The sequence below is a fragment of the Oxyura jamaicensis genome, chromosome 1 (genome assembly GCF_011077185.1).
Source record: "Oxyura jamaicensis isolate SHBP4307 breed ruddy duck chromosome 1, BPBGC_Ojam_1.0, whole genome shotgun sequence".
Classification (NCBI taxonomy): domain Eukaryota; kingdom Metazoa; phylum Chordata; class Aves; order Anseriformes; family Anatidae; genus Oxyura; species Oxyura jamaicensis.
In genome coordinates, this window is record NC_048893.1 from 143,926,528 (window position 1) to 143,944,669 (window position 18,142).

The following is an 18,142-nucleotide window of genomic DNA, read 5'->3' on the forward strand; positions in this document are numbered from 1 at the left end:
CGGTGTGTACATGTATATTCATGTGTGTAGAAATACAAATACACAGGGTGAAAGGTGCTGCTTTTGGCATTGCTGCATGAATGAGCTTTTTCAGATGTTCAAAGCCACAAACATCTTCCATTTCCTTAGGTTAATTGTTAACAGTCAAACTACTAAAGTGAATATCAATAAAGAGACTTGCGTGAGTATGCAGAAATGGGAATAAGACCTTGTAGAGTCCATACAGGAGTTCAGGTTCCACAGTTAAATGTCTTTTGAGGTTGTATTTGCCTCTGACAATAAGAACAACAACAAAAATCTTCTGCTGTGTTATTTCTTTTAAGTTTGGAGCACTGTGAGCAATTTGATTCCAGTTGTGTCCCTGTAAGTTTTTTGCAGCTGTTAGAGCTGCTTACTCAGCATAACTTTTCCAGTTTTGTACGATTTGAAATTTTGTAGGCTCTTTTTGTTTGAGGAATTTGGTCAGAGCTGTTGCATGTTTTTTTCTTTTCTTTCCAGAACTAAAGTTCTTCCAATTGGAAAGACTTAAGGAAAAATGACAGTTATTTAACATACTTAGGTCTGTCTCCTTGTCTTGTATTTGTGTGTTAAGCCACTGGCTAGAGCTTAAGAAACGGAGCTCACCAGGTGTATCTGGCTGGCGACTCTTGCTGTGATCAGTGTTTTGTTTCCATCTCTGTCTCTTGGCTCGTTCTCCATGGTCCCTTCTCCGATAGTGGTCGTAGTGCCACTGTATGTGACCCCTGTTTTCTTTACTTCATTCCCTAACAGTCACACCTCTTTGGCAGTGTTGTATGAGATTTCAGTCCTGTAGTTCTGCTTGAAGATCCCAGTTCAAGTCCAGGGGTAGATGATCCAATGCCAAAATCCTGTATTATTTTTGGAGAGAATTGTGCAGTACTAGGGCATAGCGTTCAGTTGGAGCAGCGTTGTTGGCCGTTTGAGTTTCTGATCATAGAAGTACGCTTGCCTTCCAGTAAGAGAAGAAACAGGATGAATGACCTAAGGCATGAAGGAAAGAATTTCCTTCAAACCAGTTTAAAAAACAAAACAAAACGCAACCAGTTGGATACAAAGGACAGAAATGGATAATGGCAGAGGAGTTAAGGAGTCCCAGGAACTTGAGATGTTACTACCCCTGGCAGACATCAGAAGCTGTAAAGTTCAGTGCAAGGGGAAAGTCAAGCAAAGAGAAAGAAGAGGCAGCAGCTAGGACTGGGAATGTATGTAGGCTGTATCCAAAATGTCAAGGGAAAAAATATTTCAGTATAGAACTACCTGAAAGGTGGATAACAATGAGGGGGAGGTGGTCTAAAGGTCAGTGGGGTGTTGAGCTCTTCTTAAAAAATACAGAGTATAGACCCAATGTAATAAGTATTAAATATGTAATTACTGGGGGGAGAGAGGCTTTGAAGCTTTTTGACTTTTATTTAAAATAAACATGGCTTTGTTTAAACTAAATGTAATAAATGTTTCTAAAAGATAAAACTAATTTGCTCAAAAAGAAGCCAAAAATCAGTAATGTTGGTTGCTTTTATTTTGCAAAACAAGTGTTGAGCCACTTTTCAGCTGGAAGAATAGCTGGGAGCTATTTGCAAAACTTCACTTGTTCAAATATTACTTCTGCTAGATCCTTCAGCTTTCTTAGATAACGTATCCCAAGCATGATCTACATTTGCATCACTGACCTAGCAGTCTGGATAAAGTTTCTGGAGCTGAAACATTACAATTACTCCGAGTAACTGGAGCGTGGAATACAGATCAGCTTGAGTCAGAAAACCCTTTGTGCCTCCCCCACTTCTGTGCATCCCTGAGCCTGCAAGTGTGCAGGCTGATGTCATACGCGGAGCAGCAGTCCCCGAGTGAGCAGCTCGCCTGGGAAGGTTAGCACTAGGAAATTAAAAGCTGCAGCGAAGGGGTTGCTGAGCCAAGCTGTGCCTCAGCTCTCAAAATGCGGTGCCTGTGTGCAGTCCTCAGACCCCTCAGCAATGATAGCTCCTGCTCCATCTATTACAAACAGAGACCTACTTCAGAAGTGTAAGTTGTGATTTCAAACATATATTTTAGTTCCTGAATGTGTTTTCCTCCTGTTTAAATGACTTTCTTTTTCGCTTTCTGTTACTGTAGGCACATCTGAACTTGTTTTCTTCCCTCTCCTCAGTCTGACTTGCAGCTTTTTGAGGCAGCTGTGCTAAGATTTGAATATGTTAATATGGCTTAAAGACACTTTTTGTAGTGACTTCTAAAATAACTTTTGTTGTGAACTAACTTTAGTTTGAAGAAGAGGGAGAACTCTTCAGCTAGAGCTTTTGGGGGTAAATGAAGCACAGTGCTTTTGTATGCTTCTCTGCTTTTTAGTCTGTAAAATGACGCAAGTAGTGAATTGAAATCTCATCTGTTTCTTTCTGAAAAGGTACTTACATAGGCAGTTGTGACTGAGTTGATGTTTTAACTGTTCAGAAGTTTTTTTTCTGTTCAAACAAATGATACATATTTTTCTATTTTTTTTTTTAAAAAAAACAACATACAGTTTAGTTGTGGGCCAGAGTTTTATTTTAGCATATAATGACTAGGAAAGTGGTGCTTGTAAGCACTGGTTGAAACTGTGACATGAAAGAGCCATTGTCTTTGTCACAGCAGCTGTGCTCTTAAGCTAACAGTGATTTTTTTTAAGCTGCTATTAATTAAGAAACAGTTGTGAACTGTTGTCATATTCAAACAGTGTTCTAACCCACCCAAACTGTATTGAAAGTAAACCTTTCCATTACGTTCACGTTGTATTTGTCCTTTACGAATAAATGAAGGACATTCACTTCTTTGAGCTGAAGTAATGTCCTTTTTGCCAAATACTTTTTGTTCTTGAAGCTGCGGAGGTAGCAGGTTGGTTTAGTTTGGGCAGTCTGGTAGCAGGGTCGCACCATGACGCTGCTTGAACAATATTTTTGCTCCTATTGTGTTGAGTGTGTGTGTGCCTGTGTTCATTCTGCAGTTTGAACAAGCTAGCGTGTCGAAACTTGTCAGGGCGACGTATAGAAGCCTATGAAAGAAAACATTGTCCTCCTGGGAATGTTGGGAGGAAAACTACGTAATTCAGTTTTAATTACACCTATTAACGCTGCGCTGTTTAAAGGGCTTCCTGATGATGCCATTGTTAAGCGTGTTTCTCAGGACGTTGGGTACACTTCAAGAGAGCCGAGGTTTAAACTTGCTCTGTGGGTTCTCACACTGCGATTAAGTGAAACCGAGGAGATAAACAACAAAGCGTCCTATGTTGGAGAGCCACAACTAGGCTAGCGTGGCAACCGCTGTAACCTTGCGTAAGGATAGCATGTTTTCAGTTAAATACAGCAATTGCAGGGTAGACAGAGGAAAAAGATAGCGTTAGTTTCTTCTTTTTTTTTTTTTGTCAGGTTGCAAAGTAGTCGATTCTCTGCAGCAAGCTTTTCCCTGTTTTCTGACACATCTGTTTCACAATGCCGGGCTTGGGAAGACAAGGAACGGTGGTGATGAAAATCAGCAGCGTGAATGTGGGTGAAATGGATTTGGTAACCACAATGTTCCTCCTATTGTGGAGGCATTAAATAATCAAATAATTAAAAGAAGAAAACAAATGCATTGTGTTAGGGGATAGTTCAGCAAATACCATTTATGTAATGCATTTGTATGCACACAGCAGCGTGGAGATGGCCGAAGAAATTTGGGATGGGGATTTTTGTGTCTTTGCAACCTAAAGCTGAAAATCAGCATTGCTGAGAACAATGTTGAATTGAATGGCCTGCGGTATTCATGGTTGGCATGTACTGTAAAACATACTGGCATTTCAGAGAAGAAAAGTTGTGTGGACGTGTATGGTTTGTGCTGCCTGAAATGGGAAGGGATGGCAGATAACAAGAGAGGAAATAGTTTGTACAGTTAGGCTATAGGGGCTGCGTATCTGGCTGAAGCAAACAATGCAAAGAATAAATGTTTCCTTCCTGTTAGTTCTTGTAGTGCTACCTTGTAGTGTCTGTCACCAAAAAAAGCCATAGGTGAAGGTTCTTGTCAAGCACCATATCTACCCTATGGTGCTGACGTGCATTTGGGATGCTTACAGGGAGAATTAACAACAAAAAATGCAGTGGTGTACATGTGATCAATGCCATATACAGAGCGAACTGAAATCTTAAGCCATGGAGTGTTTTGTGACAGAAGGGCCTTCACATGTGAGCTTTGCTAAAGCTTTGTGTGGAAGTTGGCCGCTGTGCCCTCATTTGTCCATCCCATCACCCTGCAGGAAACAGCTGCATCCCCTTAGTGGATCCCCTTAGGTGCATCCCTCCCCTGGTGCAACTCGAGGCCATTCCCTCTAGTCCTATCACTGGTTACCTGTGAGAAGAGGCCGACCCCCAGCTCCCCACACCTTCCTTTTGGGTAGTTGCAGAGAGCAATGAGGTCTTCCCTGAGCCTCCTCGTCTCCAGACTATACAACCCCACTTCCCCCAGCCGCTCCTCACAGGACTTGTGCTTCAGGCCCTTCACCAGCTTCGTAGCCCTTCTCTGGACATGCTCCAGGGCCTCAATGTCCTCCCTGTAGTGAGGGGCCCCAATTAGTCTAAATCCTGGATGAACAAGTAGCTGGTAACACTGTAAACCAGTGTAAGTGTGAGTAGAAAGCCTTAGTTCATGAAGGTGCCGCCAGAATCAGTCATCACGTTGTGAAATTGATACGATTTTTTTATGCAGAGTAAGGGCTGTTCGTAAGAAAGCTTAAGGCAAATAAGTCTTGAGGATCTAGATATTCAGTTGGGCAGCTTTTCTTCTCTAATCAAAACCAAAGCCAGAAAAGTACTCAGGCTTATCTGTATTGCTTTATAATAATTTTCCACACAATTTACTGTAGGAGGTTTTTCAATGAGTTTCAATTTTGGCTAAAAGCTGACTGTGTCATGGGCTGACTTTGGGAGGCCTGGAGTTGCTGATCTAGGCTGATTGGGAGGGGTGGGGAAGGGAGGTCTGCCTCCTGGAGCTGTGGTGTTCTCAGGTGTGCCCAACTCTTCCCTCTGTGTCTTCGTGATGCAAAGCAGGTGTTGGGAAACTCCTTCCCGTCTGCTTTCTTGACTGTGCTGGTCTGGAACAAACCTAGTGGCTGGCAGAAGTGTCCTTTGAAAAATGAGACTATGTCAACAACCAGGGAGGCGAAAAATATTGTAAGTCATGGCTTTTGGGGACGCACTGCTGTGAATCAGCTGAAAGTGAAGATTTTTGGGATAACTTAACACGGAATTTGTGTGTCATGTGAGAATATAATAATTGCTCAATACACGATCAACTTCATCTACAGATGTCTAGGGGCAGCATAGGCAGAATGCAAAAAGGGCTGTGTTGCAAATGAGTTTTTGGAGATGGTCCAAGCATGAAGAGCTGTGGATAAGGGATGTAGCAGTTCATGATACTTGGAGCGTGTGGGTTTCTTAAACCAACCTTGTTGTCAAAACAAGTGCGTTGTATAATTATACCCTCCGTGAAACCCTGGCTCCTATGAGGATAGACTGCACACCAGTTACTTCTGCGGTGGTCTACCATTTGTGTGGCTGCTGGTTAGTTGGTCAGTAGCCCCTGGGATGCGTGATACGAGGTCATTAAGTGCCTAAGTGTGGAAGGAAGAAGGCTCTAAAACATTCTGTGCCTTCACATTAGTGCTTGCCACCTTAAAACCAGCAATGCCCACCTGACTGAATGTGGAGCTGTTCTCTACTTTACTCCTGGGAATTACCTTTTTAAACCACCTCTAAGGTCAGATGTCCTTTTACTAGAATAAAGAGGTAAGTAAGAAAATATTGTGCAAAGGCTGTATTCTGGAACTTCCGCTTGAATGGGGTGGCATTTAGGAGCTGTCTCTGATCATCAGTTGCCCAGAGTGGGTGGGTGCAATTCCATTTCTGCTCCCTGGATTAATGGTGGACCCTGGATTGACAAAAGTCTTTCTGCATTAAAAAAATATGGGAGCAAACTGATGTCAGCACTTATGTTGTACTTAATTTTGATTTATTTGGCCTTTTGTTTTACTGGCAGAATTCATTGCAGGTGAAAGCCTGAAGTGGAGAATCTAATGCAATTCTAATTGTCTTGGTAATTTGATTTTAATTTGCTTAAATATCTTGTGTGCACAGTGAGGAGCTAGGAGAGTTCATGGAGATGAAAGGTGCCAACAGCCCTGGGATCCTTGTACTGACCACAGGCCTCAGCAAACCTTTTATGCGTCTGGATAAATACCCCACGTTACTCAAAGAACTTGAAAGGCACATGGAGGTATATCTTATCAGCATTTATGTTCCAGCTTAATGATGATTTGACAACAATTATTTTAAAGGTACATGTCAAACATGATGGGACCCAAAATTACCTTTGTTTCCTCTTCCTTCAGCCTTCTAAAATATGGGCTGCAATAGTTTAAAACAGTGCAGTAAACTTCCTGCGAAAGCTAAATGTTTACAGTAAAGCTAGCCAGAGAGGCTAACCTTCACTCCTAGAACAGTCTTGCACAGACTTTGGTTCACTTGATGTCGAGTTCATCTCCTGCACACAACTTGAGGCTACTTTATCTTGTAGGAGTGCTGCTTCTCGTCTTAGGACCTCAACCTGTTGGACACTTCACCTTGAATTCTACTGAACACTGTCCCAAAATGATCTTTCCAATGGGGGAAGGTGTTTGAGGAGCTACTGTTTCTGCATTTGCATTTTATAGGTTAGATTTGCGGGGTGTGAAGAAGGGAGAGAAATAGAAGGCACATGGGTCTTCATTGTGTCACGTGGCTTGTCAGTCAGTGACAACAAGACATACTAATCTGTAAGGAATGTGTTTTTTTGTGACAAAGAAAGGTAACATGCCAAATAAAACCCTTTAAAATGAAAATTTTCCCATTAGGATTTCAAGTTGGAAAACGATTTTCTTTGTCCAATAGTTCCTGTAAAATTTCTTTGGTTCTATTTTAAGCATTAGTAGCAAAGTTGTAAATGGCATTTTACTTTTAGTAGAAGAAAGATGACCAGTTTTTGATATAAGAGTAAGAAGGCTGTGAAAAGAGTAGATGAATCTAAAAGCTTTTATTCTATTTGTATTTAGTTAAGTCTCTAAACACTTTGTTATTTTTACTAGAACTAAATCTTTTATTCTGTGCTTTTCCCCTTGCTTTTAGGATTATCATCCGGATCGTCCAGATATTCAAAAATCCATGACTGCCTTCAAAAATCTTTCTGTAAGAGTGATGAAAAATAGATAATATGTATATTTTTCAGTATAGTGTTTTATAATCTCATCTCCCTCCATTGCTTTTAAAATGTGAAGCTTTTTTGTACACTTCTGTATAAGAAATTTTTCTGAAACTTCTTTTGAGCCCTGGAAATTAATGCAGTTTATGGGCAGAGCTAAGGATTGCAAGCTGTGGGGGAGTTACAGCAAGTGGACTACTGACAGAAGAGCCATGCAAGCATTCTGCAATTCTCAGTCTGACCTCTCACTTGTGCTTTATTTTCCTTCCTATGAGCACAAGCATAACTAGTGACCTAAAGAAGGGCCACAACACTTGAGTATATTTAAAAAAAAATCTGAATTGCATTCATTTTAGTGGAATAGTGATAGGGTTGAGGGAGAAAGGATGAAAAGGAAAGCATGAGAGAAACTCTGAAGATAGGAACTTTCAGCAGTAATCAAGGGGATAAGCCTGACTTGAACAAATGAGCTGTTTGTTTTTTTTAACTAAAAAAAAAGTGCAACTGCAGCAGGCATATGTTTAATGTATTCTAAGTTACAATAAACTTAACATTTTGTGCTTCCTGCTGTAAGTGCATGCTGCTGGTCGCCTGGCATTTTTTACATTTTAAAGCAGAAATTTATTACCTGTGTTCAGAGAAGAGGTTTGGGGTTTCTCCGTTCTGTTGACTACTTCACAAATGAGATGACAGTTCTGAAAAATTAAAGTGAGATGTGTGAGTACAGCTAGTAGAGCAGGTTGGCAAGAAATTTAATAAAAACATGATGACACACAGTGTTTGCACAATGGACATGGCTCTTTTTACTGAGGAAGAGTATACTTTGCATGTAGTGATTTGTACTTAGGACAGCTGTGTTACTGTTTTCTGCTCTAGCCAAGCTGTTTTTCTTAGAAGAACAAACATAAAACGTAAAGAGAAGGGAAACTCGAGAAATGGGGTTTCTCAACTATAGTTTTCTCAAACTGTAAATTTGCAATCGAAGTCAGTGTATTGAAAAGTAATGCGGAAGATAGCAAAATAGTTTTATAAGAAATATTGGTAATGGTCATCTAAATGAAAATGCTTCAAATTAGCTACTGTCTTCTGTGTGCTACAATGAAAACAGTAAATACAACTGTAGTGGTATTTCTACCCTTAACCGTGTTGATGGAGTTGATAGAGATGATATTTTTGCCTATATTTGCTAGGCACAATGTCAAGAAGTACGAAAACGGAAAGAACTTGAACTACAAATATTAACAGAAGCAATCCGCTGTTGGGAGGGAGAAGATATTAAAACACTTGGCAATGTAATTTACATGTCCCAGGTCATGATTCAGTGTGCTGGAAGTGAGGTAATGAAGTTCTCATCTTTACTGTCTTTCCCTATTGTAATTATAATTACATATATATACACACATATGCATAAAATCATGTAGCACAACAGTATATAAATTATGTAGCAGAAATAAACAATGTTTTGAGACAGTAATCTAGAGTAGAATATTTTTCCACTTTTTAAAGGCTTTTATTATTAAGTAGGGCAAAAAACACTTGAAGATGGATGGTCTCATCTGTAAAACTTACTGAAGTGTGGCCAGTATAGCACTTGAAAAATCATCTTACGTTGTTTTTTAGGTCTGTTCTTAAAGTGCATAATTAAACAAGGTTTTCCATATGCAGTTATATTACAGGATCATTTCACAAACAATTATATTTAAATAACAAGAGGCATACTGTAAGGTGCCTGAGGCCCATTTTGCCCTCACTGTTTTGGAACTTAGCTAAGATAGTACATTTATGAAATGTAGGTTTGAAAAACAAATGGCTTTGGAGAAATGAACTAAGAGGAGACGTGAAAAAGTCAAAGGTGACATTGCAGAGTAGGGGTGATTTTTAAAGAAAAAAACCTACCAGAGATAACATTCTAAAAGATTTTCAAAGCAAGTGCTAACAGAAGAGAAATGTATACAGATTACTGACATGTTTTTACTGTAGGCTGTTCTCCTGTATAATCAATTATGCTTTGAACTTGTTGGGGGTTTTTGAATTGCAACCTCATTCAATTTCCTCCCCTAGAACAAAGATTTCAATGCATATGAGGAAAGACAAAAGTGTTTTGCAACTAAATACTTTAAAATTAATCACCTGTTAATTTTCTATCAGATATTTTGTTAGGTGTTTAAATAAACTTAGGTAAGATTCAGTAGAACTCATAGTGCATCTTCTGCAGTTGCCTCTTGTCTTAAAAAAAAAAAAAAAAAGCCACCACAGTTTCTCATTCTGATTAAAATGTCAAATGTAATAGACTTCTAGTAGATTCCACATATATTACAACATTGCTTTTTGACTAGATATCTAACAGTTTGATGTGTGCAAAAGCAAATGTTTTCATTTCTTTTTATATGATATAGACATTTGTAAAGATCTACTGAAAAACTAACAGAAACATTCAAACTTGATAAGGACCTGTATTGTATTGCAAAGATGTTCGGAATTGAGACAGTGACTTTGAGAACGGATATATTTGTTTTGCTATTAAAATAAAAGCTTTATTTGTCAATGCTTCTTTCTTTAAGTGTTTGTCTATACCAGTTGAGTAAGTTTTCTCCTCTTTCCATGGAAGTACTTCTCAAAAAACTAAGGACAACCTCATAAGTGAAACCAGAATATTAAAAACAGAACGAAGCAATGAATATTTTCATCATGAATACGAGCATTATTACTTTTCTTTCATAATCTTTTTCTAATTCAGAACTTAATCTGACATTATAGAAAAAACTGATCTGTCCAATTTAAGAGACACAAAATCTTGACATTACAGTAACAGCGTCCATCTGAGTTATATTAACAAATATATCCAATATGTGACTTTGGTTTTGCTAAAGTCAGTGAAACTGTTCTTACCAAATTAAACACCGTCTGGGTCAAATACTGGCCTTAAAAATTCTTTTTAAAAAATTATAAGGCTCTACTCTCTAGCAAGGGGTTATAAGTACGTGTTACTAGAAATTTTGAAATAGAAAACTAAATAACCCTAACTGTTTTTACATTTACGGAGGCTTAATTTTGCTAGAGATGAATGCTTGTGGAATAACTATGGAGTTGTAACGTTGTTGATGGTTTTTAATAATATAAAATATAAAAAGTGGGGAGGGAGCTTGTGATTGTTGTATTTACTTTTACTTTTTTTTTTTTTTTTTGTTAATAAGGAAAAGAATGAAAGGTATCTTCTCCTCTTCCCTAACATATTGCTAATGTTGTCTGCCAGCCCGAGGATGAGTGGGTTTATCTATCAGGTAAAGTAACATATGTACGTATGTGTATAAATGCTGGGAGTTTTTTGTCGCAAATGTTTCGTAGAAAACTTGGGAAGATTATTAAAATTCTGTGTTTACAAAGAGAAAAGGTAATTTCTGCAGTAAGAACTGTTCATCTGTGTCTATGAAGTCTAGAAGCTTGGATTTGACTTTTTTGCAGCTGATGACTTCTGATGACTTCATCAGCAAGATGTTTTTTTTCCACCTCTGTGCTTCTTGGTATTAGCTAATGAGAGGAAGAATTAATAGCTTTTTGGAGCTAGATAAGAAAAGGATTTTGTTGTGCAGGCTCATTAGTGATCTTCTGGCTGCTGCTTCAATCTTACCAGAATTGCACAGGACTCTAAGTGGTGCGAGTTAGGTTGGGTTACCATCTAGTTCTTTAGGTGTATCTACGAATCAGCAGAGCACTTCTTAAATGAGTCTTCTAGTTTTTCCTGTTTACTGACTCTTGAGTCACAGTGTAGGAGTGATCTCAGGGCTCACCAACGGGATTTCCTCTGGATGAACCTGAACTGGAAGGCATGCTCCAGAAGTACACTTGTTCTGTTTCAGGTACTCATTGGCATTCAGTCCCTGGCACCAACCTAGAGCTAGCCCAATGTACTACCACCTAAAACACCTACAGTGTGGCCTTCGGGCCCTTAGCACTGCCAGATATTTCACTTCACAGATCCACTACTCACTCCTGGTACATGGCCTTTAAGTGCTGTAGCAAGTTTCCTAGCTGAATACTTGCTCTTGCATTCTGACTATATGTAGTTCCAAAGACCACCTAGGAGCCAGTGCTCACTCCACGAGTTTCTGAGATTTTTGTAAACATTCTTCAAGTCTGGCTGAGTGATTCTGATATCACAGTAAATCACCAAAAGCAAGGGAAAATGAAATAAAAGTTCTAAAAGGCAGCCAAGATCCCATCTGCTTTAAGTACTTCTGTAAATCATTCTTTCAAGCATTCTGTTCCTTTCTCTCAAGTAGCGAGTCCTCTGCCACAAAGGAATGCTAAAGGTTTGTAATTCAGGGTTCTTACACCATTGGCTACATCCAGTCACAAACTGTGTGACTCTAAAATTCATGTTTGGTTTCATGATAGTCGGATTTATCAAATACATAATCAAGCTTCTGCTATCTTTGTGCTGCTCTTAATAACTTTTAGCTGATGCTTTATCCTGACATAGATGGAAAAAGATACTAGAAAAGGCAGGTGAGTGCTAGATCCCAAGTGGCACAGCCATAATTCCTGATGATGGAAGGTGCTTCTATTACAAAGGCAACTGAGTGAAAATTTAGCGAGTTCACCAACAATACAAAATTAAGCAATGAATCTGTCAGGCTTAATTCTGCTCTCCTACTTTTAAATTTCATACACTTTCTTCCTTCTCCCTCACATCTTGTCCCTCAGGTGGATGTCATTGTTCAATAAATAAGCAATTTTCTGTGCACTTGTCTTCACGGTCTGCTCAGGATGTTCACAGCCCTTTCTTAGTGTTTTCTGTCCAGCCCTCTGTTGAATAGAAAATTATTGATTTATTTTTAAGTTCTAATGTGATTTTCCTGACGCTATGAACTTCTCAAATCCTAACGTCTGCATTTTCACAGCAAGGCAAAAATGTGTCATTACTTCTTATTCCTGAGACTGGCTTAGAGCTGTGTCAGGAATACATAGCATGTGCTGTCTGGATCTTTGTTTTGAGGTTCTTGCCCCAGAAGCGGGATATGGGTAGATGGTGATGCAGCTCCCTTAGTCATTCCAAGAGAAACGATGTCCTTGGATGTCCTTTATATGCCTCGTTTCCTGATTGGTGCATGTCTACAAACAGGGAGAAAGGAGCACTTCCCGATCCTTACAGTTTAGGTGTAAGCTGCAGCTGCTTCAGCTTACAGTACAGCCTCCATCTATTTCTGAATATTCCAGTTCTCTGCAGGCTTCAGGCATTCTGGTTCATAGTGCCTGGTATTTACCACATACTGTAACGGACTAGCGGGGAGTACATTTATCCATGGTTGTGGATACAAACAATACAAACTGTATTTTACAAGATAGCTTCACAATTGTTTCATGAAAGAAGGGGAATGTAAATTGTTCATGAGTTTGTTTCAATTTTCTCTGTTTTGCTGACTTTGTACTTCTTGTCTCCATGTGGCTCAAGTGTTTTTTGTTCTCCATCACCAATCTTTTGCTTGGTGTGTCCCCGTATTCCCTCTGCACCTATGTCAGCATTTCTTGCACCTCACTTACAGTGTGGCTGTATGCTCTGTTATTTATGAACCAGAAGAACCTGAAAAACTGAATTTTAGGCTGCATTGTAAGGCACAATGCTACCATGTTCCCTTCATTGGAGAAGCTAGTGCAAGGAAACTTTATTTTTGGCATCTTGGGCTTCAGCATATTGTGTGCATACAGAATACTAAGTGGCTTTAGTTCAGCTTATAAGAAGCCTTTGTCCATCCGGTAGTCATTTAAATAAAATAAAATAAAATCCCCTCCATTGGAGCCAAAATTCCTGAGTACATAGGATTTGCACTTCTGCCAGCATGTGCTGAATAGTGTTTCTGTGCAGAAGAATACAGGATCTGTCTTAAAAGAACTTCAATAAAAATTGCATTTTTGGTAAAGCCTTTCATCCTGACAATATTGCATCTTATCTGTTCTTCTGTGTTTCTAAATGGACAGAAAGTTATCCTAAACTGACTTTTTTTTTTCCCGGACTGCTTGGTCTTAGAATGAGAATTAGGTTATCTTCTGCAAAATTAATGTGTTCTTCTGAAACTTGAGAAACTTTGAAGGTGTTTTTACTGCCATCGATCTTTTTCCCCAAATAATTGAGAGTGAGTTTAGTAATGGTAGGGATATGAGATGCAAGTCTTCAGTATAATTGAAGGATTTCTTTAATGAAATCTTCCTTTCTAAATGTACCACAAACCTTGTTTTGAGAGCTAATCAATCAGTTTGCAAATAAATGTGATTTAAGATCAGTCACCATTGTCTCTAATCATGTAACCTGGATGACCCTGAACATCTCAGTTCCCAGAACTTGGGGCTATGATGAATAACCACTGTTATGTTCGTATGGATTCATAGCTTGCCCAGATATCAGATAAATTCATTAAAGGCACAGGTCTCATTTGTAGAAGTTGGGCATAAAAACTTCCATTGCAAGGTGTCTGTGTGGATTTTCAAATATTTTAAACCCATCAGTGTGTGTATGCATGTTTAACGATATACTTTATGTGCACAAGTTCATTCAGAGTTTGAAATTACGTATTCTTTACTTGGTAATGGTTTTGTGCGTTTTGGATTTAATTTCAGTGTTGTTTCTTTTTCTCAGGGAAAACTGCCAATGACCGGAATGACTATCACAAAGCTAGAAGACAGTGAAAACCATAAAAATGCATTTGAAATATCAGGTATTGTCTGGAAATAGTTTTATTTGCTATTTAATGTTTCAATATCAGATGTTCTATCTAAACATAAGGAAAAAGTTTCTTATTCTGAGGGTGACTGAACACTTATCACAGGTTTCCCAGGGGTTGTGGAATTTCCATGCTTAGAGATATTTAAGAGCTGTCTTGACGTGGTCTTGGGCAACCAGCTCTAGGTGGCCCCGCTTGAGCAGGGGTGTTGGACAAAGGTGACCTCTAGAGGTTCTTCCAGTCTCCTCAGACATTTTGTGATTATACAAATTTGGTAAGGCATCTGCACAGAGCCCCACTTGAAAATAGCTATTTACTGCTACGGTTAAGCAGTTGGCAAACTGCCTTTGCATGGGGTTCATCCCTAGATTTCCGTCTTTTAATTAAGGCAGTAGCCTTGGAAAAGGTCCTTTGTTGGTGAAGCAGTTCAGACTATGCTACTCTCTGGAAGAAAGGAAATTTCAGACAGTCCAGAAGAGCTTTAATCAAGAACTTTGCTTTAGAAATAAATGGTCAGTCTCTTTACTGAGAGACTGTTAGTAACTCTGCTAATCGTGGTTGCCGTTGTGCTTTCTTTGGGTATTTTCTGTCTGGTAAGTAGTTTGTTTCAGCATGTGACTTAATTTTGAAGAACAGTTCCTGAAGTCAGAATCCTAGGAAGACACAATGGGAGAAGGATCTACATGGTGGAGATTTATACCTTCATTTGTTTTCTGGATCCGTTCTGCCCCCAAGCAGGTTGCATTTCAATAAAGTAATTTTGAGGCTCTCAGGTGCCAGGTGGTATAGCACCTCAGTGCTGTGAGGTGGAGGGAAAAAAAGCTGTTGATGTTGCTTGTTCTTCTGAGATAACTCCGAAGCTCACCTCAGATAAGGAATGTGATGGGTTAAAATTGAGTTAACTGTAGAAATTAATGTAATCCTGGGTTAATCATCCTGCTGCTTTCCCAAGTGACTTTTGCCTCAGTTTTAATATTAGATTCAGACTGACTTTCTACCTTTCTGAATGGTATTTTATCACTTGTCCAATGCTGTAGCTTGCAGACTAAAGAATGACATTGTAGGCTCTACGTTGGCTTTCCTGGAGAACACAGAGATGAATAAGGCTAGTAGATTGTACCTCTGGACCTCAGGATGAACCTGTCTCCTACATCTATTTCTTATCATAAATGTATTTAATTATCAAAAGTGGGCGAAAAAAGGTAGAATTCATTTGCTTTGTGGAGGAACAAATGCATGGGGGAAATGCTATAACATGGAACAGTGAGATGCTGCTGTTCTGAAAATCCTGGGTAAAATTTTTTTCTTGGTACTTAGGGGTTATAATGTTTTAAGAAATGTATATGTTTATTATCAGGTCAGATGGACTCAGTTGTTCTTTGGTTTCCTACGTCTTATTTTTTCTGTCACCTAGGAAATATGATTGAAAGGATACTAGTGTCATGTAACAACCAACAAGACTTGCATGAGTGGGTGGATCATCTGCAGAAGCAAACCAAAGTCACAACTGTTGGGAATCCCACCATTAAACCTCATTCTGTGCCATCTCACACAGTAAGAAATAACTTGTGAAGTGAATAAGCAGTGTAGATAACCTAATTCTATCTGGCAAATATACTACCTTGTAAAGCATCTTCTTTAACATTTGGTTGTAGCTACTAATGGTTATAACTATAGTTTGAGGGGTCAAAATCTTAGCTTTTAATTGTGTGAACAGAATAAATGCTTAGTTCTTGGTGTAACAGTTTAATAGGGTAAAAGAAGATTCACTATAGTTACTTTTTCTATCATGGCCAAGTAATAACATCATCTCTTAAGTGTCCTTAGAAGAGTAGGTTTTAACTGGCAATGTGCGTGGGTCTGTGGAAAAATAATTTCCTGAAGTACTTTTTTCAGATTCTGAATTTGGGTTGTTTTATATGAATGGATCTAAATTTATCTATTAGTTGTGGAAGAAGTGGGAGCAGAACTGCTTGTAGCTGTTTTTTCTGTAGTGCGTGCTCGATCTACAGTAGACAATAAAAATTTATTTAAGTGCAATTTTTTCAAGCAGTAATTCAGTGCTAAAAATTTTGAAAGCACAGCTGTAATAAACAAAAGCACTAGACAGGTGAGATTATTTCACCAGTCCTTCATGGTACTTTGCCTTTACGATGATAATACTCTTTCTCTCCCTTCCCATAACTGTTACTGTCTTTGACAGCTTCCTTCCCATCCAGTAACGCCTTCCAGCAAGCATTCAGATAGCAAGCCGATACCACTGACTCCTGCATACCACACTCTCCCTCATCCGTCGCATCATGGGACTCCACATACCACGATAAACTGGGGACCTCTGGAACCTCCGAAGACTCCCAAGCCTTGGAGTCTGAGTTGTTTACGGCCTGCACCTCCATTAAGGCCTTCAGCAGCACTTTGTTATAAAGAGGTGAGATGCAGCAGCCAATAAGTATTACTCTGTAAAAGGCCTGCGATGATAAGTTTAACTCTTTTTTACATACCAGCACTTTAAAATTTTGTCTGTATTTTTATATAAAGATGTGCTAACAGCTAGTGCTGAATCAGTGGTAATGGACCAGTGAACGCTGTTTATTTCAAACAGGCATTTAGTCTTGAAGCTCAGAAAATACAAAAGCTTGTTAGGAGACGATATCATCCCTCCTGCTGTGTTTCCACTTACTTTCATCCTTTGTCTAGTTACTAAACAAGATTTAAAAGCAACAACAAAAAAAACACAACCATAACCCCCCACAATTAGCAATTCTTAAATTCTTTAAAAACAAAAAAAAAGCAATTATTTTGTTATATTGATCATCCAGGCTTACTGCAAAGTAAGTTGTTTGCTAAGCATGCTGAGAAGCCCGTAGGATAAGGGATTCTATGGTGGTTCAAAATGCTGTATCAAATCATTCTAAACAGCTCTGGTGGTATAACTGACTCTTGATTCCTCAGTATTTACCACCAGCACTAGGTAACTATTTGAAAACCATTTAGAAAAGACGTAACTGTTTAGAAAAGAAGTGAAAATATATATTAAACTGTCAAAATATACATAATCTTTTTCTACTTAAATGAATCTTATGGTTAATGTCACCATTTAGCAAAAAAAGACAACCAAACAACAACAAAAAAAATGCCCCAAACAACAAACCTACCACCAAAAAAAAGAAACTTAGTTTTTGAGATGCTGTCGTAGTTTTTAATTAACATATGGTGTGAAACAGGAATTGGTTTCAAGAGAAATACAGCGGTGGTGGTAGGTTGATTTGATCTTGCTGCTACATTTTGCATGGCTTTATAAATACTAAGAAAATAGTAGACTGACTTTGAAAGTCTGTGTTTGTATAAGGAGGATGCTGTGAGGCATGGTAATATCTTCTGTTTTGGTATCTTTCTGTCATTCTCACTGTGCAAATTTAATACAAAGCAACAGAACCCAAAAAGAGTAACAGAGAATCATGGAATGGCTTAGGTTGGAAGGGACCTTAAAGACCTCTAACCTCCTGTCATGAACAAGAACACCCTCTAGATCTGTTTGCCCAAAGTTATGCCTATGATTTTTTTTGGAAGTGTGCGATGTTAGCAGAACAATGTTATTTTGTGGGCATGTGAATTGCAGTTTTAGAAACTGCAGTCTAAACGCTGTGCCTCAGTCTGGTGTGGTTGGTTTTGATTGTGGTGGGTGTGTAACTTGCCATTTCTTTCTAAATCCCTTAAGCAACAGGGGAAAAAGTGATAGGTAGTCTTCAATTGGAAGGTTAATATTTGGGCTTAGTTGTTATAAGGTGTTCTCTTGTTTAGCTGTACTACATTCTCATCTCTTTGTAAGTTAAATTCCTTTCATGCCTTTTGTGTGTGGCACTAAATTCTCCAGAATGCTAAAGTTTCATCTTTATAGTGTTTAGCATATTGATAGTATTCAGTCTATCTTCATCTCTGGTCTGTCCTGCTCATTCATTCTTTTACTTTCTTGTTCTGTACTTTTGTAGAGAATGTCTTGTACCCTTAAGGTAAGGGGTAGACCAGTATATTCCTTTTGTTCCTGTAAAATTAGCATTGCTCCTGTAAATTAGCATGACTGCATTATGAGCAGAAATGCTCTATTTCTTGCTGTATTTTTTTGCTGTAGGTCTGTTCTGACAAAGCTCTAAACACTTAAAAATTCTGGCTTTAAAGAA

The 18,142-nt window shown here is 38.7% G+C and overlaps 1 protein-coding gene across 5 annotated transcripts in view; it reads left to right on the top strand.

The window, feature by feature from the left end:
* Nucleotides 1-18,142, top strand: part of ARHGEF7 (Rho guanine nucleotide exchange factor 7) — a 118,959-nt gene that overhangs the window by 76,613 nt on the left and 24,204 nt on the right. For all 5 annotated transcript variants that reach the window (XM_035318168.1, XM_035318177.1, XM_035318194.1 and 2 more), the window contains 7 exons: nucleotides 6,150-6,288; nucleotides 7,176-7,235; nucleotides 8,439-8,585; nucleotides 10,443-10,529; nucleotides 13,880-13,958; nucleotides 15,379-15,518; nucleotides 16,168-16,392. In XM_035318168.1, coding sequence (XP_035174059.1) covers nucleotides 6,150-6,288; nucleotides 7,176-7,235; nucleotides 8,439-8,585; nucleotides 10,443-10,529; nucleotides 13,880-13,958; nucleotides 15,379-15,518; nucleotides 16,168-16,392 — 877 coding nt within the window. The remainder of the gene's footprint in view (nucleotides 1-6,149; nucleotides 6,289-7,175; nucleotides 7,236-8,438; nucleotides 8,586-10,442; nucleotides 10,530-13,879; nucleotides 13,959-15,378; nucleotides 15,519-16,167; nucleotides 16,393-18,142) is intronic.